This window comes from Carassius auratus, chromosome 38 (genome assembly GCF_003368295.1).
Source record: "Carassius auratus strain Wakin chromosome 38, ASM336829v1, whole genome shotgun sequence".
Taxonomy (NCBI): domain Eukaryota; kingdom Metazoa; phylum Chordata; class Actinopteri; order Cypriniformes; family Cyprinidae; genus Carassius; species Carassius auratus.
In genome coordinates, this window is record NC_039280.1 from 1,659,546 (window position 1) to 1,683,420 (window position 23,875).

Consider the following 23,875-nt stretch of genomic DNA (forward strand, 5'->3'; position numbering starts at 1 on the left):
CTCCACCTCCCTCAAATAACCTGCCACCAACACACTCACACATGTTTCTGCTTCACTGCCTTGCTGCTGTAAACCCCAAGGTTAACTTTGCTCAAGACTGGGAAAAGCTGTGGCAGCTGCGCCCAAGCCAGCTCTGGAAAACTGGAATTAAGTGGTTTCTAAGCAGGTTCAGTAGATCAAGACATTGTGGACATTCACACAAGTCAAAGGTAAAGCTCCTTGTTGTCTAATAACTTATTTAACCCACTTAATGCTTTTATTATGTGCATGCAAGGCACTCACTTTTTAATATGTTTACCTAATTGCATCCAGCTATGTATGTTTGTCCAGTTTCTGTTTTACCTTGGCATGTCATAACAGTTCTAGAAGCAGTAAATCATACACATGCAATGACTTGTAGAATAGCATGTGCTTGTAGCATGTTGCAAAAGTTCTTGTACTGAGTAATATTTTTTATAGTGCTTGTGTAAAGTGAGCTGTGCTATAATAAGCAGTGAGGGTGGCTGGAGTGTGTTTAATGCACACAACAGCTGTCTTTGATGGAAGGGCATCGCTGCTGGGGTTAATTGCTCTGATTTGAGTGTCAGTAGCATCTGCAGGCGTATCCTCTTTCTGGATTCAATAACAACAGCGGGTCAATGGTCAAAGCCTTTCTCGGATTTAGCTAGGAAGATTAAAATGTGTTGATATTAGGTTCTTAATATGAAAAGAGTTGTTTGTTGTGACAAAAAAAAGCTTTAAATTATCTAGATAAAATGCTAAAATTGGTAGTAAATTTCACAATTAATTGTAAAGAAACTATGAATTACAGTTAATGTGGTTTATTTTTTCTTCTTCTTCTTTTTTTTTTGTAGTTAATATACCAGTGTTATTTAAGTGTTATTGAATTATTTGTGTTCAGCTCTCATTTTTTATTAGTTGCTCTATGTGAGTGCAGTCTTGTTAGAAATGATTATTAGAAATGCATATCTAGTTACCAAAAATAACAAAGATTGTCATTGTCCTCTAAATATCTTACGATTTATCTCATGTTTTAAGAAAGATCCTGTATGTAGTGGAACAAAAAATTACTTGAAATGTTTTTTTTTTTAATACTTAAGTTTATATATATATATATATATATGCCTGGAAATGTCAGAAATATTATAGTGGTTATATGAGTTTTATCTAGTTGTGTTCTGCTCTTAAATCGCATAGAAACTGCTTCTTGTGAGTGCAATCCTGTTAAAATGTATTTTTAAAAGTCCAGTTAAAAATAAATGGTATCCGGTTTAAAGGGGGTGGGGGTGTATTTATACATATTGTAATAACAAATAATATAGCATGTCATCTCTGATTACAGTATAAATTCAATACCAATTTGAAATCAGACATATTTTGAGTCATGTATCCATGTAAACTAAATGACTTTCTAAAGGGAGCCATAATGCATATTCAGAAAAAGCATTATAAAACAAAAGTGTCCCTTGTTCCACCACAGTAGGTGATTATTATTGTCTGTGTGTTCTAAATCTTTGTGTTTTTGTCTCCAGCAGCATGGAGGAGAACAACAGCATGGATGAGCCCATGTCTTTATCGCAGCTTCTGCGTGAGAGTTACCTGGCCGAGGCCCGAGCTCATCACAGACACGGCGAATCCAGCTGCATAGACTCCCCTCGCCGCCTGGTCTACGGGACGCTCAAGGAGAAAGCAGATGACTCCGGTGGGAAAGACGATCCACAGTTCCCAGACCTGTCTGCCTTCCTGAGCCAGGAGGAACTGGACAACAGCGTTGATCTGGCCTGCAAAGCAATCAGCAGCGATCCTCGAGAACGTGAGAAGAGATCCGACACACATCCACCAGTGAGCCACTCTAATCTTCCTTCCAACAAACCCACTCCACAAACAGAGCTCATTTCAGAAAGACACATACTCCAGGCTCCCTTTCAAGATAATGTGATCAGGAATGCTAGGGAACCTGCGGCGGATTTCAAAAGACCTCAGAGAAACGCTCCATACGGCTTGGAGACCCAATCCAAGAAGGAGTTCCTCAACAAAGCAGCTGATTTCATAGAAGAGCTTTCGTCTCTGTTTAAAGCCACCAGCTCTAAGCGAATTCGGCCTCGTACTTGCAAAACCCACCGGAGCCGATACCACAACAAAACCCAAGCTGATGGCACTTCATACTCCATTAATACAGAAGATCGAGAAAGACCTATTCTGCTCAACCAACAGATTGAGGAGCCGATGGAGAAGGGTGGAGTCACGGAGGAGCCGGCTCTGATTCAGCCGGAGAGCTCGGAGGAACCCGTGTGTGAACCTCCACACTTCATACAGAAGCTCAAAAGCAGGGAGGTTCCTGAGGGCAGTAAAGTGCAGCTGGATTGTATCGTCAGAGGACTGCCTGCTCCAGAAGTTCGGTGAGTTTGAACCGCTTTTATTGATGCACATGATTAGTGCATTATTATTTCTGTTGCTCATGCAGAAAGCAGTAAATGAATTAAATAGTCAGAAACTTTAGCAACTCCACACGCACAATTTTTTTATTATTTTTTACTAAAAATGTGCAAGTAAATATCACAAATAAATACACAGCAATTGCAAGTGATGCATTGTTTTAAAACTTTTTTTTAAAGGAATGACAGGGTTTTTTTCTTTGTGTATTCCAGTTCCATCTTCAAAAATTTGGGGTGTAAATAACAATGCCTTGACAACACCCATTATGCATTTAATAGCATTGAATGTGCTCTTGCAGTGTTCTTCAAATGTTATATGTATTTTAACCAACTTTACTTGCAGATAATATAATATTAATGAAATAAAACGAAGGTTGCACTAATAGGAAATTTTGTCCAATACCGATAACCGATAATTTTTATTCTTTTTATTTGAAAGCCGATAACCGATATTTTGGCTGATAAATCTATATCCAAATTTTTATAAACTTTTTGAGAGCCTGATTACAAAAAAAGTCTCCTCATTAAAAGCCATATACCAAACACTTGAACACAAGCAGCCTAGTTTGAACATTTAAAAAAATAGTTTTACTCTCCCATTACAAAATATAATCATAAAAAGTCTTATAAATAAATAAAATAATGCATAAATAAATAATGCAAACAAGTCATCTAAAGTCAAGTGTTTCTGAAGAAATAAATGCATTATTTATTGCCTTTAAGATATCGGCCAAACAGAAAAAATATGCATTTATCGGCTGATACCGATATGGTGGCCGATATATCATGCATCCCTAAGTAAAAGCATTATTAAAAAGAGAGACACTTTCATGACTGTTTCTTAAAAGAATTAAGTACACTTAAAAATTGCCAATTATGATTTTTATTTTAAAGTACACTGTAAGTTTTAATAATCGTTTGTTGTACTTTCTTTTTTAAAGTGAATTTGTTTTGATGTGTTGACTGACTAAAGCACATGTAAGGTACTTCATTATAATTGTAACAAATTTTAGTTATTGTTTAAAGATAATACATTTTAAGTTTAAATAATTGCCTTTGATATACATTTGAAGTAGAATATGTTTTAATTTAATTGCAATTAACATGCAGTAAAGCGTTCAAAAACATTACATTCATTTTGCATTGAAGAACTTATTATATCCATAACAATAAGTGAAAAAGTGTAGAACTTTTTCACAAGGGATCTGTAACACCGTAGTATCATGGCAGCAGTTTTTGCTAGCAAATGCATGCTAAAAATCTACCTATTCAAGCATTGCATGCGAGCACAAAGACATCTTGTGAAAGCTGATTGTATGACATCTATTCTAAACCCTGCCATTCTAATTTTACTACATCGGAAATATGATGCTATGAGAATGCATCAAATTATCGTCCTACATTTTCAGTAGAGCACAGTTAGCCAAAAAAAAGTAGAAGAGTAAACAAGATATTAAATGGGTACAGAGCTTGCATATCATTGCACAATTAGTGTGGAAATGATTATATTTTTATTGTTGTGTATATTATTATTTATAGTGTAGTGTATGTTTTTTATTAAAGTGTATATTATTAGTATATATTGTAGCCGTGCTTAGCATAAAGACATCTAATAAAATCTGAAACATATGTGTTAACATAAGTGTTAACATGAGATAACTTTTGTTTAAGCTATTAAGACATCTTGTTAAACACCTTAATTTCTTTAACTATAATTGATTATATATTAATTAATAATAACAGAGGAATTTCCTTTATGTTTATCAGTGTGTCATTGGTGAAAGGTTAGTGTAACATTACTCAATGCAAACTTCCCACACTGACAGGTCAAGGAAACCCGTGCTTTTCTGAGCGTGTCCGTCTGACAGGTGACGTTTTTGGACAGCTGTTCTCAGCTGACTAAGACACTGTGATGTCAGAAACATTAGATCATCCCTCCAGTGACCCAAACTTACTTCACTTTTCAACATTTTACTTACAGCACCACTTGAGAACACTAATCTGGCCATATGTGCAGTACATAAATGACATGCCCAAAGCTTTCTGGATGCATTTAACTTAATGTCTTTGAAGTAGATTTTTAAGATTTTTAAGTTCTAAGTAAATGTTGTAAAAAAAAAAAAAAACACATTTTAGTTGTTGCAACTAAAAATGTCAAGTGTTTCTCTGTCAGAGGCAAATCCCTGCTAAATATCTGACAGAACTATTAGCAGTGTTGGTTATGTTGGTGATTGTATGAGAGGCCGCTCTATGTTTAGCTTGTGCGTGTCGGTCAGGGATTCTGCCATCCAGTTTTAACAGGGGTTCCTGTGCTGGGGATGAGTCAAGAGGCAAAATAGCCTGAACAGGTGCAGATCTAGCTCTGGATGTCTTTCCCCCACAGCTCAGTCTTTCAAAGTAGAGTCTTACTCATTAGAAATGATCCTCACTGGCTCATGGATCAAACCCAATACATTTCAGCCATGTCTCGCCCATGGAATGAATCACAACTCGTCTCTTCAGAAGCGCTTTAAATTTCAGCGAGGGCGTTTTAGGAAACAGCAGTAAAAGTAAAATAACTGTTGTACGGTCTTCTAGGTAAGGTTGTGGTGAAGTTACATTTGTGGATTCAAGAATATGATTTTAGCCCATTGATTTATTACTGAATGAATGCTGTTTTTCATGTGTTGTGGTTCTTATTTTGCTGATGTGTTTGATAAGGAGGACTGATTTTGGATTAAATGTGAGATGCATTGAAATGGTTTTGAATACCTTCTTTAACATAAAGTGATACATGCAAAAATAACTTCAGTAGTAAATTGTCAATTAACTGATTTTTGTTCGAAGGTATTCATTTAGTGTCACTAGCACACTCAAAATTTCAAAATGATGAATTAAATGTTTAATTTAATTTATTTACCCAATAACTCAACCATTTAAGTAAATATGCATTGTATTTGTGTTGTAAATTTCATGGGCTGAAACATTTAGATATTTGTTTTAGTTTGTTAATGTCAGTACACAACTGAATGTACATTTATTGGATTTTCAACTGAGGTCAAATTAAAACCCGATGCGTTTAGACGTTTGTATGTTTTACATTTACATTCATGCATTTATTGTATTGTGGATGTACTTGTAGATGTGTGTTCCTTTCCAGAATGTAACATTCTGATTGTGTTTTCCAGGTGGTTTTGTGAGGGTAAAGAGTTGGAAAATAGTCCTGATATCCAGATCATCGCTAATGGTGAGCGACACACTTTGATCATAGCAGAAGCGTTTGAAGAAGACACAGGAAGATACTCGTGCTTTGCGTCCAACTTTTATGGCACAGACTCCACCTCAGCAGAAATCTACATTGAGGGTAAGTAAATTACTTTTGGACTATTTAATATGAAATATGCATTGAACTAAATGATTGCAGCTGCAGTCTGAAAATAAGTTTGCATATTTTCATTTTCTATTAGGAGCATCTTCATCAGAATCTGACGAAGAAAAACATTTTCAAGCAGAGTGAGTTTGTATATTTTCCATTATGAAATATGTATCTATAGTACCTTTTGAAACCCTAGAGGTCATGCACATCTTTATTTCCAGACTTCATGAAAGATCTGCTCAGCCCAAACCTGCTGTGGTCTTGACAGAACCCAACACATCTGCTGAAGACATCACACCAACTATAACAACCACCTTCACTGAACCACCAGTACCTTCTGACACAGAAGCAGTGCCACTGACTGAGCTGATTGCTGACCCAACCTCTAAGAAGGAACATACAGAACTTCTGTGTTCCAATATTGTCAGCTCTGAAATACCTGTACTAGAACCATCAATGCCAATATCTGAAGTGGAGCCAACTCCACCTATCCCTCCACTGACCATTGCCCCACCATCACCACCATTACCTCCATCCAGCCAAAGTATCTCCGATGTACTGTTAACATCTCAACACAACATTTCTGAGGTATGAAAAACACAACAAATCTGCAGTTTATTTTTTTCCTAATGCATGCGTTTTTCTTACATTCCAAATGTTTTGTTTTCAGAATCTAAATGGAAGCAGTAGTTATCTTCAAAACTTCGATGTAAGGCCCATGATGGCAGCTCCTGTTTTTACGAAGGTAGAGCAAACACAGCTAGAATTCCTAAATCTTGACATTGAGCTCCAATGAAGTATAAATGCTTAAAAAAAAAAACATTTTTTTTAAACTTTTGCATGCATGCCTTTTCCGGATCTAGGAAGTCAAAACCTTGGTATGCAGTCAGATTTACAGCATATCCAGAAAAACTGGCAAATCCAGTGCATGCCATGTTTTAAAATATCATAAGCCTTGGTGGTGTCCCTGTTTGACTTGGGCAAGTAAGAAACCACCTAGAACAGCTTGTCACTGGGGCAGTACCCTTAAAGGGAAACCTTTGTACCTAAATGGTTCATGTTAGGAACATAAAAGTACATATTACTACCTTAAGGGTACATATTACTATTCTAGGATACTATTATGCACCCATTAGGGGAAGGCATTAGTTATTACCTTCAGAATAATTAAAACATAGTTTTACAAGTTTTTCATTCCATTGTCATTGTACACTATTGTCTCTTTTTCTGTAGGACCTCCAGGATGTCCTGGCTGTAGAGAGCCAGTTGATAGTTCTCGAGTGCAGAGTAAAAGGAATTCCCTCCCCTAAAGTGGACTGGTACCGGGAGGGAACACTTATTGAAGATTCCCCAGACTTCAGAATCCTTCAGAAGAGTATGTATAATTTTAATGCACAGTGCATTTAGATATGTGGTTGGATCCATCTTTGAAAACTGCTGAAAATGTTTCAACATGTAACTTAAAAGAAACGTTTGCAGTGCTTATCTTTCTTGTTTCATCCTAGAACCAAGATCCATGGCTGAATCTGGTAGGTGGATTTGATTACCCCTGCTTTGCCAAGGTAATTATTTCATGAATCTAACCACCTAACATTGTACCATTTCTCTGTTTGCTGTGGACATCAGAGGAGATATGTACTTTGGTTATTGCGGAAGTTTTTCCAGAGGATTCTGGAACATTTACTTGCATAGCCAGCAATAAATATGGCACAGTTTCCAGTACAGCAGAATTGAGAGTAAAAGGTAATTTTGTTTTATTGTTGAGGAATCTACTATTGGATCAGCTTAAGACTGCTTGAGTTCATAATGAGATAAAAATGTATACATATATCACATTTCAAGTCTAATTCTGAACAATATTTTGTCTGCATCAATAGGACACAATAATAACAGCACCAATCCAAAAACAACAAGCACTTTAACAGTGGAATCCTCCCTCCAAAAGGTTCCAGCAACAGGACTGATGTCAACCACTTTAAAGCCTAAACCAGATGTTCGTCTGGTAAACAACAAGCTTCACTCAAGTATGATTTGCCTTGACCCTTTGAGATATGGATTTAAGAATGTAGAACTTCAGGACTCTGGGATACCTCGCTCAGATTCCCTGAATCCTAGTACCCTTCGCCATGATCTAACCACTAGCCTACCTAGTCTTAACCCTCTCAGCATTGGAAAATACGGCTCAGATACTTTAAGGACTAGTTTAACTCAGCTTAACCCAATCAGCTTCAATTCTTCTTCAATGAACTCAAACTCAAACCATAAGCCTCTCAGCTCTACACATTTTGATTCAGGAGGATCTAGTTTTAAACCTTCCACAGAAGTGACCCAAAGTCCACCAAATGGATCAGACTCTTGCATCACTATGAGCTCTGATTCCTGGTTAGAATCATTACCAAACGGTTCAAAGCCAAACCCCAGCCCTTCTGTTACTAGTTTCCCACCAGTAAACTGCAGTAACCATCAAGAGCGACCGACTGTTAAACCCCTACCAGATCCCCCAACTTCTTGCCTCAAGACAAGACCCGAGGGTGTGTTAGGGAATCACAATGAATCCCGCTCTAGTTCTCGAGTTGGTCTCCGTGTAACCTTTAAACTCCCAGAAGATGAAGATGAGGAAAATAAAGAAATGTCACCTAAAGAACCACCACCAGTGCTGGCTAAACCAAAATTGTAAGTACCAACTTCAGAGTGTTGCAAGAAAACTTGAGAGAAAACTTGAGAGAAGTTTTTGAGAGTAGAAAACATGCTTGTTTTCCCTTCTTTTGTCTTATCTTAGAGACCAAGTGCAGCTTCAGATCATCCACAACCAGATGCTTTCGGAACAGCAGCAGGAAAACACCTCCCCAAGCCAAGATTTAACACATTTAGACAGGACAAGTTGTGAGCCTCCACCTGTCAAGCCAAATCACCCTTCTGCAAATCCAGTTCTATCCCAACCCCAGCCACCTCCACTTGTAATGAACTCTGCTCAAATTCCACTGCCGATCCCTGCATCTGTCCCTCTACTTCCTACAGCACCTGCTCCCATATTAAAAGCTGTACCTGTATCCGAATTGAGCATGCCTTTAACCAATTCCATGCCCTTGCCCCAACTTACTCCATTAGCCACAACCTTACAGAACCACCATCCAATACCTCAACAAAATCTGGTTCCTACTACATTAGTTACTGTTCCACCAGGTATAGTTCCCTCTAACCTACTAACCCAAACGAATGTGGTGCCCACTCCTCCTCAGTTGAATTTGGGGCCAATCTCACCCAGTGTGGCTCCACTTACCCCTATGCCAAGTGTGATTCCAACAATCCCAATAACTCAACCAATAGGTGCTCCCAACATCCCCATGCCTTCATATTTGGGACCATCTGCACATTTTCCTCAACTTATCATGGCTTCAACCACCCAACCAAACCCTAACCATGTGGCCAATGTTCCACCCATTACTCCTTCCACTCATATTTCACAAATAAACATGAATCCAACCTTGCAGATATACTCCGTTCCCTTTAGTGACAAAGGTGTTGCCAGAACACAGGCACTGATGTCACCTAATGAATCAGTAGTGAACAACACTGCACCAGAGTTAAACACCGCCACAAATTCTCATCCCAGCATGGCTCCACAATACACACATTCTCAGGGTGTGTCTTATCCACCCCTGAGTAAAATCACCTCACCACATCTGGTGAGAAATCCACCTGCACCTGCACCCATCCCAAGTCCAATGTCTCATTCTACATTGATTGACATCCAGCCTCCACTTCCCGGGATTATTCCTATCTCCACCCAGAGCTTCACCTACACAAGACCAAAGGAGTTTGTCGCAGCCCAGACACTCTCTCCTATCAGGAGTCCTTCCCCAACTGAGTCTCCTGTGCCAATGCTTCATGAATTAGCTGCACAAATATTCCCGAAGTCAACACGGGAGCTCACGTCGCCCATCAACCAGTTATCTCCATCCCCAAGAAAGTTCCCAACGAGAGTTCTGGAGTGTCCAAGCAGCCCACCATATGTGTCCTCACCTCCTCTACTGCCTCATGGGCTGGGGAATTCACTGTTTTCTTTTAGAACTCAGTCACCCCCACAAGCTTCTTCTCCAACTTCTAGCAGCTCCTCCCACAGCCCCATCCAAAATCCAGTGGCCTTTCTTACTTCAGTCCTTCCTTCTCTTCCTACATCTCCTCTGACCAATGCCATGGGCCTACCTAAGAGTGCCCCACCTGGGTAAGCAAACACAACATTTCATTACAACAGAGGTTCTCAACCCTGCTCCTGGGGATCCACTCTCCAGCAGAGTTTAGCTCCTAATCAACAACACCTAAAGGTAATAAAGTTCTTCAGGGTAGCTTGTAAATGCACATGCAGATGTGCTGAAGCAGGTTGGAAATAAACTGTACAGGACAGTAGTTCCCCGGGAGTAGGGTTGAAGACCTCTGCATTATAAAATTGTAATATCGTAATTAGGGCCGGGACTCGATTAAAATTTTTTATCTAATTAATTAGAGGCTTTGTAATTAATTAATCGAAATTAATCGCATTTTAATCGCATATAAATATTTGACCTGAGAACAGTGAGAAGTTTTTTTTTTCACATGGATTTATAGTATACCATTGAATAATAACTGAATACATAAGCTTAAGCAACAAAATATTGTTTATTTTTGTTCAACCAAGTCTAGCAGACCAGTGCAACTGCATATTTAGAAACAATTTAGAAATAGTACATTTCAGAAATTCAGGAAGCTTATAGGTGCTGGAACCTTCTGTAAAGTGTTTTTTAAGTAAAACACAATACTGTCAAGTACATTCAGAACATTGGAAACACTGACTATTAGAAAACATCTCTCTGTTGCTTCAGAGGCCATAACATACTAAGTTCAACTCTCAATAACCTTGGCCTTAACAATAAAGTGTTCAACATAAACTGTTGCACCAGCTAAATAATACATAGTTCAACATAAAGTGTAAAGTCCACGCTAGCTGCTATATGTTTTGCGTTGAGGTGATACTTGAGGCTCAATGTGCTGCGGTGATATGCGAACGCTAGTTGGTGTTCCAGTATAATCGGTCCGCCGAAACTCATCCAGTGAGAAACGTTCCGCGGTGCAAAAATATGTTATTAAAAATGCGGGAATTTTTTTTTCTGTAATTAATTAATCTTAGTTAACGCGGTATTTTTTGTGTAATTAATTAATCTCAATTAACGCGTTAAAGTCCCGGCCCTAATCGTAATATGGTTTGAAGATCATACTCTCTTTAAAGGGGACATGATGACATATTTTTTTTAATAAGTTCCTTGGGTTAACTTATGTTAAAAAAGTTTTTTTGCACAAAAAAAGAAAACTAATAAATATGTGGAAAAACAGTAATTTTTTGTCAAAACACAATGAAATCATTTACTTATGTTTGTGATGCAGCTGCAGTCAGATCTTGCACAGCTTTATCTTTCAACAAATGTTTCTTGTGAACTCTCCATGACACCGTGCCTTGTTTACAAAAAAAAAAATGCTCCAAATGATTTTTAGACACAACCCCGGGACACAAATAAAAATAAACCATCTCCTGGGATCCATCCAATATCTGATACAAAGATGTGAACAAGCTGATTAAACCAAATGTGCCAAAGTGAACATTCTTTCACTCCATTTGTCCTGTTGACGACTGACTTGAGCATGTCAGAAAGTGAATGTGCATCTGTATACTGTATCCAGTGTAGACAAAACAGCAGCAGTGATTTTCATTTCACTTTGATTTTGATGTGAAGTGACAATCACATTAAGCATGAGCGTCTGAACAACAGTGGGCGGGGCCTATGGTGAGAAAATGACTTCGTCAATGTCAATGGAGGTAGTGTTTATGCAAATGACTGGGGCCTAGGTGATGTCACCTCGCCCCTCAGATCCAGCTCGTTTTTGGAGCATGATTAAATAAATGCTTTGTTTATAATGAGGTTGACACGGTCTATGAAACTTGCAGGATGTTTTAATGGTACAAAGACCTCTTATATGCCAAAGGGTCAAGGCAAATTTGCTTTCTCATGCTACAACCCCTTTAAAGGGATTTGTCTGGAATATCCAAATGTGAGTTGAGATCTAGAGATCTCAAGTTTCAGAAAAGATGTTAAGTATCATAAAATCCCATAAAAGTTCCAGATATTTAAATTTACGTTACATTTAGTCATTTAGCAGACACTTTTTTCCAAATGGACTTATAAATGAGGACAATGGAAGAAATCAAAATCAACAAAAGAGCAATTATATACAAATGCTATTACAAGTCTCAGTTAACTTAACACAGTACACATATCAATTGCTTTTTAAATAATATAATAAATAAAAATAAAACAGTTAGAATAGAAAAAGAATAGAGCAAGTTCGTTCGTTTTTTTTTTTTTTTTTGAAAACAAGCAGTAAATGAATAGAGTTCATGTCTTAAAGGGAGAAAAATATATCTACATTTTTTTAAGAGCTGTTTTACAGCAGAATTGGACTTTAAAAAAATGTTACTTCATGTTCAGGCCTCAAGGTGCACTAAAGAAGAATCAAAGAGGTTCCAGACTCATGTCTGATGATGACATCCGCGAGAGCAAGGAAACACTGTTACAAGATATTGAGAAGATATTGCGATTTAAAGATGAACAGCTCCATTTTGGACAGCAGGTATGTGGTGTCATAAATATTACAAACATGGTTTTTGTTGTGTATAGAAAAAAATAATAGGCCTAAGCCATGCTTTTGCAGGATTGAGAGAGACAATTCAGTTATATAAAATTGCTTATTTTCTGTTATTCACAGAATACAGTTTTTGTTGTTTCTGATGATCTTACTTTGAGTTACAGATTTCTTTATGTGAGACACTATTACAGAGGGTTTAATCTCGGTTGGTAGTAGTTACGTTTGTGTGGGCTTACACAAAACACAGACTGATGGAGAAGGAATAGGGAAGAAAAATATCCCCCTAAATAACATGTTCTGGGTACCACAGCTTGATCAGTCTGTCCTCTAAAATATATCGCTGGTACCCTTTAAGACAAAATAGCTAGGCCTTCGTCATGATATTACCAAAAACTTAGTTTTTATCTCTTGTGCTTAATAGGTTTTCAAGCTTCTTTTTGATGTTAAAGTTGAAGGCTGAATCTAACTCTTTGGTTGGCTTGCACCAAATACAAATCTATATCACCTGCTGACATACATTTTCTCATTTTATAAACAAAAATTATGCCATGCAGGAAAAACAGATAGATATGCATACATATAATTCTATAATTATCTATATATATATATATATATATATATATATATATGTGTGTGTGTGTAATTCCTGCATGGCACCATTTTTTCATATTTCATATACTACACAACATTTGATAATAAGTGCATGCTTGCAATATTACTTACCTTTTATTATGCATTTGCATTTTCATAGCACTGCAAATCTTTAAACTTTTACAGGTGTTCTGTAAAAGTCTCTCAAATAATTTGGATTGTACTTAAATTAAAAAGCTTTGTTTACAGTCGACATGAAATCAACAATAACTGTTGGTTATGAGAAAGTCACATGATGAACCAAACCCCATCACAAACAGCTTTTCTACAACCTGAGGAGGGCAATATTTTTACATAGAAGGTGCACAGTGTCATTCACACAAACACTAACCCCCATCATGGTGACACACGATACTGAAATAATGCAATAAACATTCATTTAACAGCATTAGATGTGAGATTAAATGTTCACAACTGATTAGAAAAAAAAAATCCTAAGAAACATGTTATTCATGTTCAGGTTTTTCATGTTGAGATTAACTGTCAGCATTGCTGATTTAAGGGCCTCAGTACATTTAATACTTCAAAATTTCAATGCATTGCTGGCTGTCATTTATAAATAAATGTCTGTAAATCTCCATGCATCATATAGTGGCTTTGCATCGACGACAACATTCGCATTAAATAAATCATTTTCTATATTTTCACATTCTAACACATTCCATGTGTCACATGTGCATCTACATGATGCACCATATTAACACTTTTACACGCTGGAGTGTAGTAACATGATAAAACACAATTTATCACACATTTGTCTTGATGTGTGACTAGTGTTTGTGTTTACATCATCATCGTCATTCATCCTGTCCTCCATAGAAGCAGAGTTATGGGGGGGAAGTGAGCCGACTGCTCGGACCAAACATTCCCACCGCAACTGTCTTTAACTATAACAAGGTACAAAGACTTTTCCCCATTGCAAGCGGAGCTTTGTTCTGTAGTGCATTAGTTTTCATAATATAATAATTTATTTAGATTAAAACAAGAAACAAGATTATCCTGAGCTAATATAAAGCTGTGGCTTTTTTCCACTAATGAAAATGCATGGATTATAACCCTCTTTAGAGGAAGATGCAGTAAATTTCATGAACACTTTACAATAAGGTTACATTTGTTTACAATAGTTAACTATATCAGTTAACATTAACCATGGAAAATACTTTGATAATTTTAGTGAATGAATGAATGAATGTGTCTTAATATTATGAGCTGAACTAAAAATAAAAAGTTTTAGTGTTATTAAGTAACGTTTAATTTAATATATATATAATAAACTAGATTAATATAGAGATATATTAGATTAATTATAACAAATATCTTCCTTACTGTTAGTTATTGCATTAACTATGTTAATATATATTGTAAAGTGTTACCATTATGTTGTCAAATTAATTGTATGATAAATTTTCTTTTAATAAATATTATATATATCGCTGCGTCCTTGTAAATTGTAATTAATACGCTAAGTAAAATTCTATCACAAAACATTATGCATGAGCAACCTGAGTTTAATTCAATGATATACTAACTACGTGAGATTATTAATGTCAGTGTTCAATGGATATAACACAAACAATAATGACATGAGCACTACATTAGACCATCTGCGGTTTGGGTTTTTGTGTTTTCATTGCAATCACAATTAAGTTCAGTGTCTATGTGAATGAAATCTGAATGCACGCAGTATCTGTGAGTAAACATGAGCGCTGGGCTCGAGAGACTTGACAGAGACAGGAATGAACAGGGCTCTTCTGTACTATAAATAGAGATGACTGCATTCAGACATGTTGGGGGACATCCAGAACTAAAGGCGAGCTGTTACCAGAAAGGCCTCTTGAGATATAATAGGTATTTTTAAAATTGGATGGTGTGTTAAAGGGTTCATATCATAGCTATTTAGTAACCTAGTTTTTATTTTTATATGTGTGTTTGTTAATTTTTGCACCAAAAACTTTCATAATATGACCATTTTTATCCTTTGTTTAATAACCCCCAGAACATATGGAATATATGTTTACACCGCATAATAAAAACATTTGTGCTTTTATCTCACAATTATGACTTTTCTCAGAATTACAAACATGTATCTCACAATTTTCAGAAATTTAGAAGTCTGAGTTTACATCTAGCAATATCTAGCTTTATTTGTTTTTACCACAAGTTAAAAGAACTACTAAATGTGATTTTTTTTGTCTCAATTCTGAGTTTAAATCTCACAATTCTGACTTTTCTCATAGTTCTGAGTTTAAATCTCACAATTCCGACTTTTCTCAAAGTTCTGAGTTTAAATCTCACAATTCCGACTTTTCTCAAAGTTCTGAGTTTAAATCTCACAATCCGATTTATCTCATGGTTCTGAGTTTAAATCTCATAATTCTGATTTATCTCATGGTTCTGAGTTTAAATCTCATAATTCTGATTTATCTCATGGTTCTGAGTGTAAATCTCATAATTCTGATTTATCTCATGGTTCTGAGTTTAAATCTCATAATTCTGATTTATCTCATGGTTCTGAGTGTAAATCTCATAATTCTGATTTATCTCATAGTTCTGAGTTTAAATCTCACAATTCCGACTTTTCTCAAAGTTCTGAGTTTAAATCTCACAATTCCGACTTTTCTCAAAGTTCTGAGTTTAAATCTCATAATTGTGATTTATCTCATGGTTCTGAGTTTAAATCTCATAATTCTGATTTATCTCATGGTTCTGAGTTTAAATCTCATAATTCAGATTTATCTCATGGTTCTGAGTTTAAATCTCATAATTCTGATTTATCTCATAGTTCTGAGTTTACATCTCATAATTCTGATTTATCTCATAGTTCTGAGTTTAAATCTCATAATTCTGATTTATCTCATAGTTCTGAGTTTAAATCTCATAATTCAGATTTATCTCATAGTTCTGAGTTTAAATCTCATAATTCTGATTTATCAGTTTAAACATCAAAATTCTGGCTTTTTCCCTCTGAATAAATTTTCCACATTTCACGATTATTTTTCTGAATTCTGGGTTTACATAGGAATTAAGCTTTTCTGGTTTTTGCTAAATATATATTTAGCAAAAAAACCCTCTAAATTAGACTTTTATCTCACAATTCTGAGTTTAAATCTCGCAATTCTGTTTGTCCCATCAAAATTCTGAACTTAAATCTCGCAATTCTGAATTTTTTATTAGAATTCTAATAAGAAAGTCAATAGCGAGATTTAAACTAAAAATTATAATAAAAAAGTCAGAATTGCAAGATTTAAATGCAAAATTCAAATAGAAAATTGCAGAATTGTAAGAGTTAAACTCAAACTTCTTAGTTTAAATTTTGCAATTCTGGATATTTCTTGGAATTATGTTTAAATCTCACAATTATGGCTTTTCCCCGCTGAATTCTGTTTAAATCTTAAAATTTTTACTTTATTCTCAGAATTCAGAATTTAAATTTCACAATTCTTTTTCTGAATTCTGAGTTTAAATAGCAATTATGCTTTTATTTGTTTTTGCCACAGGCTAAAAAAAAGTTCAAATCTCACAAGTCTGTTTTTCCCATCAGAATTTAGCCTTTTTTATTATAATTGCAAAAAATTGTGTTGTGAGATAAAAAGCTGCTATTACCTTCATATAGGTTAAATGTTATTGTGTTTTATTATCTCCACAAAGCCCACTTCTTATTGTAATTGGTTTACAAGTTCACACTGATTGTTGAAAATAACCTGACCACTGATTAGCCTTTCATTTATCAGATATCTCTTTGTTTGTTTGTTTATTCTTATTTTTAGACATTACTATGATCAGTTTGGTTGTTTAATTTAAGTGACTGTTTTGGAAATTTTAACATTTAGGTAGCAACTGTGGGCAATGTTTCCTCTGAACCTGAAAAAAGTAGTTAATACGAAAGTTTAGTTAATATGAAAACATAAATGGGACACATTCATGAACGATTTTAGGTAATAAGTTCATTCTTAATGATGTGTTTTGTAGGAATACAAGGTGTCGAGCTTTGAGCAGAGGCTATTGAGCGAGATCGAGTTTCGTTTGGAAAGGACTCCAGTTGAAGAGTCGGACGATGAAGTTCACCATGATGAAATTCCCACGGGAAAATGCATCGCACCCATCTTCGACAAGAAACTGAAGCACTTCAGAGCTGTGGAAGGGATTCCAGTCACATTTACCTGTAAAGTTGTGGGAATTCCAGTTCCTAAAGTGAGTTTTTGACACCCTTTGATGTTCCTGTAATACGTGCTCAGAAAATAACACTTTAAATGTGTTTTCTTTAAGTTTGGGGATGGTAAGATATTTAAAAATGTTTTTGAAAGAAGTCTGTTCTGTTCACCAAGGCTGCATTTATTTGATAAAAAAATTGATATATTTTTACAATTTGAAATAACTGTTTTAAATTGTAAAAAGCAATTCATTTCTGTGATCAAATCTGAATTTTCAGCACCATTACTCCAGTTTTCAGAGTCACATGAACTTCAGAAATCATTCTAATATTTGCTGCTCAAGAAGCATTTCTGATAATTATCAATGTATATTTTTATACAAATTGTGATATAATTTGTTCTTAAGGATTCTTTGATGGATAGAAAGTTCAAAAGAACATTTATTTGAAACAGAACTTTTTTTTAACATTAAATCTAATACATAATTGAATATGTCCTCCTCCTTAATGGATAAAAGTACTCATTTCTTTTATATAGCTAAAACAAAAAAATCAACAATTAATCATTAATCATTACTATTTTCTAAATTATTTGTTTTCTAGATAGTTTAAATTCATTTCAATCTTTAAGCATAACAGATACATAAATATTCTGTCCAAACCACTTGTCGAGGAACTTTTATTTTGTACTTTTCCTACAGGTTTACTGGTTTAAAGATGGAAAGCAGATTTTGAAGAAAAATGAGCACTATAAGAAGATCAGAGAAGGTGATGGGACGTGCTCATTACACATAGAAGCCGTCACAAGTGACGATGATGGCAATTATACAGTCATGGCAGCAAATCCACAGGTAACTACAAAAAACATTCTGGAGAAAATCATCATGAATGACTCTGATGTACAGCAGAAATGAAGGTCGAGTCTGTTTTCATGTTCACAGGGCAGAATAAGTTGCTCTGGGCATTTGATTGTCCAAACAGGTCCCGTGCGAAACCGTCCCGTGGTTCACTCGCAGAGGTGAGTCGGATCAATGCTTCGTTTCAATACAGTGGCTGATGGAGAGATAAGTTTAATAGACTTGTATGTGTAAGACATAGTTGCAAACTTCTCATCTTTGGGTGACAACTCACTTTTTTAGATCGAAATAGGTCACCTATGAGATTTGTTTAGATCCAGTGAGAAAGTTTTGCATAGTATTTTCTTTACTCTTTTTTTTTTAAATGATGTTTAAAAAGGGTAATATTTGATGTATTTGAGGTCTGAGATGTGTAGGCAAACATTTAGCATTTTAGGTCAGCATTGCTGTCTAATCAACCAATATTGTCTTAAATAGCTTGCATAGCACTTCATCATTCATTACATGGGATTTTAACCAGATATATTCAATCTTGATGTAAATGTTGCAAGATGTTAATATTTTTTAGTGAAATATTACAAATTTGTACATATAAGGATATATGCATGTATGTATGTAAGTGTTGTCATGTGATTAATCGTGATTAATCGCATGTGTTCTGTGTATATTTGTTATGCAAATATATATATATATATATATATATATATATATATATATACACACACATACAGTATATATTTACATGTATGTCTATTTATTTATGTTCAAATCATTTATATTATATATTAACATGTTTAATATATACATATAATGTTTTAATATAAACATAACATATTTTTCTGAAATATATACATGCTTGTGTGTTTATTTATATAAACATAATAAATAAACACAGTACACACATATATTATGCAACAAAAACTTTTATTTTGACTGCGATTAATCGCGATTAATCGTTTGACAGTACTAATATATAAACCTAAAAGTAACTACAAATGAGCATGTAAAGCAAATAACTTTAAAAGAGCTTCTGCGTGGAGCATGCAATGTTCTCATCTTTTTTCCCCTTACCTGTTTGCATCTCTGGTAATAGTTTTGTGATCACTCATCGTTTATTTTCCCAGAGTCCGAGCGCGTGTACAGGAAGTGGAGGGCGAGCCGACTGAAGAGCGCTTCTTTCGTCCGCACTTCCTGCAGGCTCCAGGAGACATGTCGGCTCACGAGGGACAGCTCTGTAGGTTAGACTGCAAGGTACTGGGGATATTCCAGCAAGATGATCCCAATACAGTTCTGAGCGTTTGAAAATGTCTCAACATCATTGCATTAGGAGTCCAAGCAGATTTTCCTTACATTTTTCTTACAAGTCCTTATTGCACATGCATTTCTAGTAGTTGCCTTTTCAGACGCAAACTTAATGGTATCACAGTATTAAAATGAATCACGCAATGGACTTTACTAACATTTGTGCACGTCAAATCAGAATCAGAATCAGAATCACCTTCATGTTGTTCCAAACCTGTACGAGTTTCTTTCTTCTGTTGAACACCAAAGAAGATATTCAGTAAAATGTTGGGATCTGAACAGTTGATGAGCACCGTTGACTTCTATAGTATTTTATTTTCCCATCGGTGCTTTTATAGAATTGCGCTCTAACACTAATTTGCCCCATTTAGTAAATCTGGCCCTAAATTTATGTACAAAAGAAGTACACTCTGCCATACTTTTAAAACGGGTTCTTACTTAAAGAATATACTTTAAATTAATATACTTAGGTCCAAACTGAATGTAATATTTTGGACTTTATTGCATGTTAATTGCGATTAAATAAAAATGTGTTCTAGTTTAAATTTGTGTTAAATAAAATTATTGTAACTTTTAAAAAGAAGGTAAAAAACAACACTTAAGTTAATATTTAAGTACATCTTTCCCATAATTACTTTAGCGTACTGCTGAATACTGTATACTGAGAGGGATTTAAGATAAACTAAAAATATACTTTAATGTCATTTCTATTGAAACTTCTTTGTAATTTAATTAAAACAATGATTGATTTACAAGCATTATTTTAGTATCATTAAGGCACTATTATAGTTTTTTTATTAATATTTTAAATTTATAAATAAATAATAGTTTTTAGTTCATTTTAATTAACAAATATTTATTGATTTTGTTGTTATTCCCCCCATATATAATTTTTATTAAATTTTATTTCAATTATAGATCCTTGATTTTAGTACATCGAGATGAACTACAGTAATTAAAATTATGTAAAGAGAGATGTTGCTTTGGCAACTATATTTATACCATAAATATTTTATACCAGTTTACATCCATTTAATTTTAAGCAACAATTTATTTATTTATTTATTTAATGGTTTTCATTTTAGTTTCAGTTTTAGTTTAGTATAATAACACAATATACTAATACTAATTTGATATATTTACAAAGTGCATTTTTTAAATGTACTTTAAGAAATCTAGTAATGGGAGTCAGTTTAAGTGGCTTTATATTCCGTTGTATCATTAAAAATAATTTAAACCGTTTTTGTCTAATTCCAAAACGCTTGAGAAGTCACTGAAGTGTCCAAGTACTGTCAGTCATCCAGTGCAATGATAAATAGCATGGTTTGCCTTGGTTTTAAACCTGTCTTCAATGCTCTGAACTCTCCTCTGGTGTTTAGGTGAGTGGTTTACCTCATCCTGAGATCATGTGGCTCCTCAACGGGAAGCCCATGTATCCAGACCTCAGTCACCGAATGCTCGTGAGAGAAAACGGGATTCATTCCCTGGTTATTGACCCTCTGACTCAAGCCGATGACGGGACGTACACCTGCATCGCCTCAAATAAAGCAGGACAGAGTTCATTCTGTCTCGAGCTCAGAGTAGTGGGTAAGAGCTGGATCGTTTCTGAACGTCTTTCTAACGTTAAAATACTAGAAAGCCACATAAGGGAAAAAATTTGTATTTGTAAGTCATTATGACTTGGAGTGACATTATGAGACGGAAATTCATAATTGTGACAAACAAATTGAAATCATGGCATACTAAGTCATTATGAGATGAAAAGTCAGAATTGTGAAAATAAATATTCTTTATGACTTAGCATATCATAATTTATCTTATGATGGCTTTATCTCATAAGTAACTCAATAATTTTGTAATTTCATACTAACACATTTTTGACTCATAATTTCAGCCTCGTCCATCAATTTTAACCTTTTATGTCATAATTATGTCATAATTTCGATGCATGCTGGTTTTTGTTTTTTTTCCCCACATAATTATGACTACTATTTATTATTTACATTTTATGCCATAATTGAATGTTTTAGTTATAATTATGACGTTTCACAATTCTGACTCATTCTAAGTCATAATTTTGGCATATCTTATACCTTTTTTAACATCTTGTCAGATAAAACATTGTAACTATAAGAAAAATTATAATTATGTCAAAACGTGTTGACAATCTAAAAAATTATCACTTTATGCCATAATTTTGACTTCTTGTCTCAGATTTCTTTTTTTTTTTTAATGACCTGTTGATTTATTAAAGCACAATTAAGAGTTATAAAGTCAGTATTGTGAGATATAAACTTGCAACTGTAATAAAATAATCAGCTTTTTTTCTCTCAGAATTGGACGTTATATCTTGCAATTCTGACATAATAACATGCAACAGCTTAATAACACACAAATACTTGATCTCCTTTCCCCTGTTAAATGAACACACGCAGGAAAAGAGCTGAAGCAGGCGCCACATTTTGTGGAAAAGCTGCAGAACACGGGCATCGCCGAGGGCTCCCCGGTGCGTCTGGAGTGCAGAGTTGTGGGGATGCCTCAGCCGGTCATCTACTGGAAGAAAGACAATGACACAATCCCTCACTCAAAGGCCAGAGTCAGGTGAGTGTGTTCACATCTGCTGGACCAGAGCACGCTTTCCCACAAATGATCAACACTGTGCTTTTCACTTGCAGCATGAGAACACAAATGCACAGTAAATGAATTGCACTTTCTGTGTCTTTGTTATCCCAGCATGCATCAGGACACGACAGGTTATGTTTGTCTACTGATTCAACCGACTAGAAAGGAAGATGCTGGCTGGTACACTGTCTCTGCAAAAAATGAAGCAGGAATCATATCATGCACAGCAAGACTAGACATATATGGTGAGTCAGTTACATTGATTAATATCTCAGCACTGTATATTAGTGAAGTTAAGAAATAGTTCAGGTGTAAAGCATTTTAGCTACAATTTTAGCTTTTCTTCTGCATTGACTACAAATGCAGAGTACAGTACTTTTGTTAGCTGGTCAGGAATAAATGATAATCTAAATTAAACTACTACATTAATACTCGTCATTAAATGTTTAGGGTTAGGGTTAGTTTTTTTTAAGTTCTGATAATTAAAAAGGAATTTAAACTACTTTATTATAGCATTTTTAAATGTTTTAGAGTTAAAAAAAATATTTTTGGAAATGGCTATAATAATATTAGAATTAAACTACTATATTGTACTACATCTAAAATATTTAAAATGTAATGTTTCTGACTATTTTTATATTTCTGGTTATAATAAACCGAATTAAACTACTATGTTAACTCTAAAATCTAAAAATATTTTAAACTCATTTTTGTAATTATTTTAAGAAATTTCTCTGACAATTAAACTAAATTAAACTAATTAGTTATATCTACTTCTTTTTTAAAGAATTATTTTAAGAATTTTTTTATTTTTTATCATTACATTTTATATATATTATTTCTATATTACACTCTATCCAAAACTATTTTAATATGTAATTATTCTAATTGTTTTAAGGTTTTTGTCTAATATTAATTAATCTTATTATTAATGTAATTATCTAATTAAATTAATCTAATCATTTGTATCTTGATTAGCTCTTTTGTAATACTGTACTAATGAAGTGAACTGCAAAAAGCTGATTAATAAAGATTAAAAAAATAATAATAATTGTAAGCAGCTAAAGCACCTAAAATATAAATGTATATAGTATTGTACAACTGTATTACATTTAACCCAGAAAGATGCTTAAAAGTGCAGTTGTGTCAACTATGTGACTACAAATAAATACATAGCATGCAACCCAAATGCAAAAGATGTTCTTAATTGAACTGTTATGTCCAAACATGTGGTTTTCTGCAGCTCAGTGGTATCAGCACATTAATGCACCGATGAAGAAGACGCAGCTCAGCGGGAGTCGATACGCTGCTCTCACCGGACAGGGTCTGGATATAAAGTCAGCGTTTTCTATGAGCGACAACAGCCCCGTCATATTCTCTGCCTCCCAACCAGAGCGAAGGCTAGAAAGTGAGGAGCTGTAGATGCTCGCAGGTTAAAGATGGTGCACCGATGATTTAAAGACACCACATTGTGTTGAGCATTTGGAGTAACAATCTAAAAGCAAACAAGGATCTGATGTTTCTGCACTCATTTGTAGTTGTATGTGTTTTGATACGGGCCTATAATTTAAAGGAAGAGTTCTGCCACATGAAAATGGGCTAAAAATATGCTCGTCTTCGGGTCATACAAGATTAGGATGAGTTTGTTTCTTCATCAGATTTGGAGAAATGTAGCATTGCATCAGTGTCTCATCAATGGATGCTCTACAGTGAATGGGTGCCATCAGAATGAGAGTCTAAACGCTGATAAAAACCTCACAATAATAATCCACAGCACTCCAGTCCATCAGTTAACATCTGGAGAAGACACAAACTTAATCTTTGTATG

At 34.8% G+C, this 23,875-nt stretch overlaps 1 protein-coding gene across 3 annotated transcripts; it reads left to right on the forward strand.

Annotated features, from left to right (window-relative positions):
• Positions 1-26: 26 nt before the first annotated feature.
• mypn (myopalladin) lies at positions 27-23,737 on the forward strand. Of its 3 annotated transcripts, none has more exons than XM_026223397.1 (21): positions 27-209; positions 1,533-2,399; positions 5,603-5,778; positions 5,882-5,927; positions 6,012-6,378; positions 6,461-6,535; positions 7,024-7,165; positions 7,296-7,319; positions 7,417-7,533; positions 7,668-8,463; positions 8,570-10,015; positions 12,309-12,450; positions 13,936-14,013; positions 17,086-17,307; positions 17,968-18,117; positions 18,208-18,284; positions 19,248-19,374; positions 20,805-21,012; positions 21,861-22,026; positions 22,159-22,292; positions 23,291-23,737. In XM_026223397.1, exons 2-21 carry the CDS (start codon positions 1,537-1,539, stop codon positions 23,467-23,469), a joined length of 5,535 nt encoding a protein of 1,844 aa, XP_026079182.1. In that variant the 5' UTR covers positions 27-209; positions 1,533-1,536; the 3' UTR covers positions 23,470-23,737. The 3 variants fall into 3 exon arrangements, with proteins under 3 accessions (XP_026079182.1, XP_026079183.1, XP_026079184.1); XM_026223398.1 differs by having other exon boundaries at positions 1,536-2,399; XM_026223399.1 differs by lacking the exon at positions 13,936-14,013.
• Positions 23,738-23,875: the final 138 nt, after the last annotated feature.

What these genes read in the sequence shown, in the direction of transcription:
- mypn (XM_026223397.1), top strand. Translation starts at nt 1,537, where the DNA reads ATGGAGGAGAACAACAGCATGGATGAGCCCATGTCTTTATCGCAGCTT. An exon ending in CTCAACACAACATTTCTGAG is followed by an intron (nt 6,379 to 6,460) that starts GTATGAAAAACA and finishes TTTTGTTTTCAG; the next exon opens with AATCTAAATGGAAGCAGTAG. An exon ending in AGCTCCATTTTGGACAGCAG is followed by an intron (nt 12,451 to 13,935) that starts GTATGTGGTGTC and finishes TGTCCTCCATAG; the next exon opens with AAGCAGAGTTATGGGGGGGA.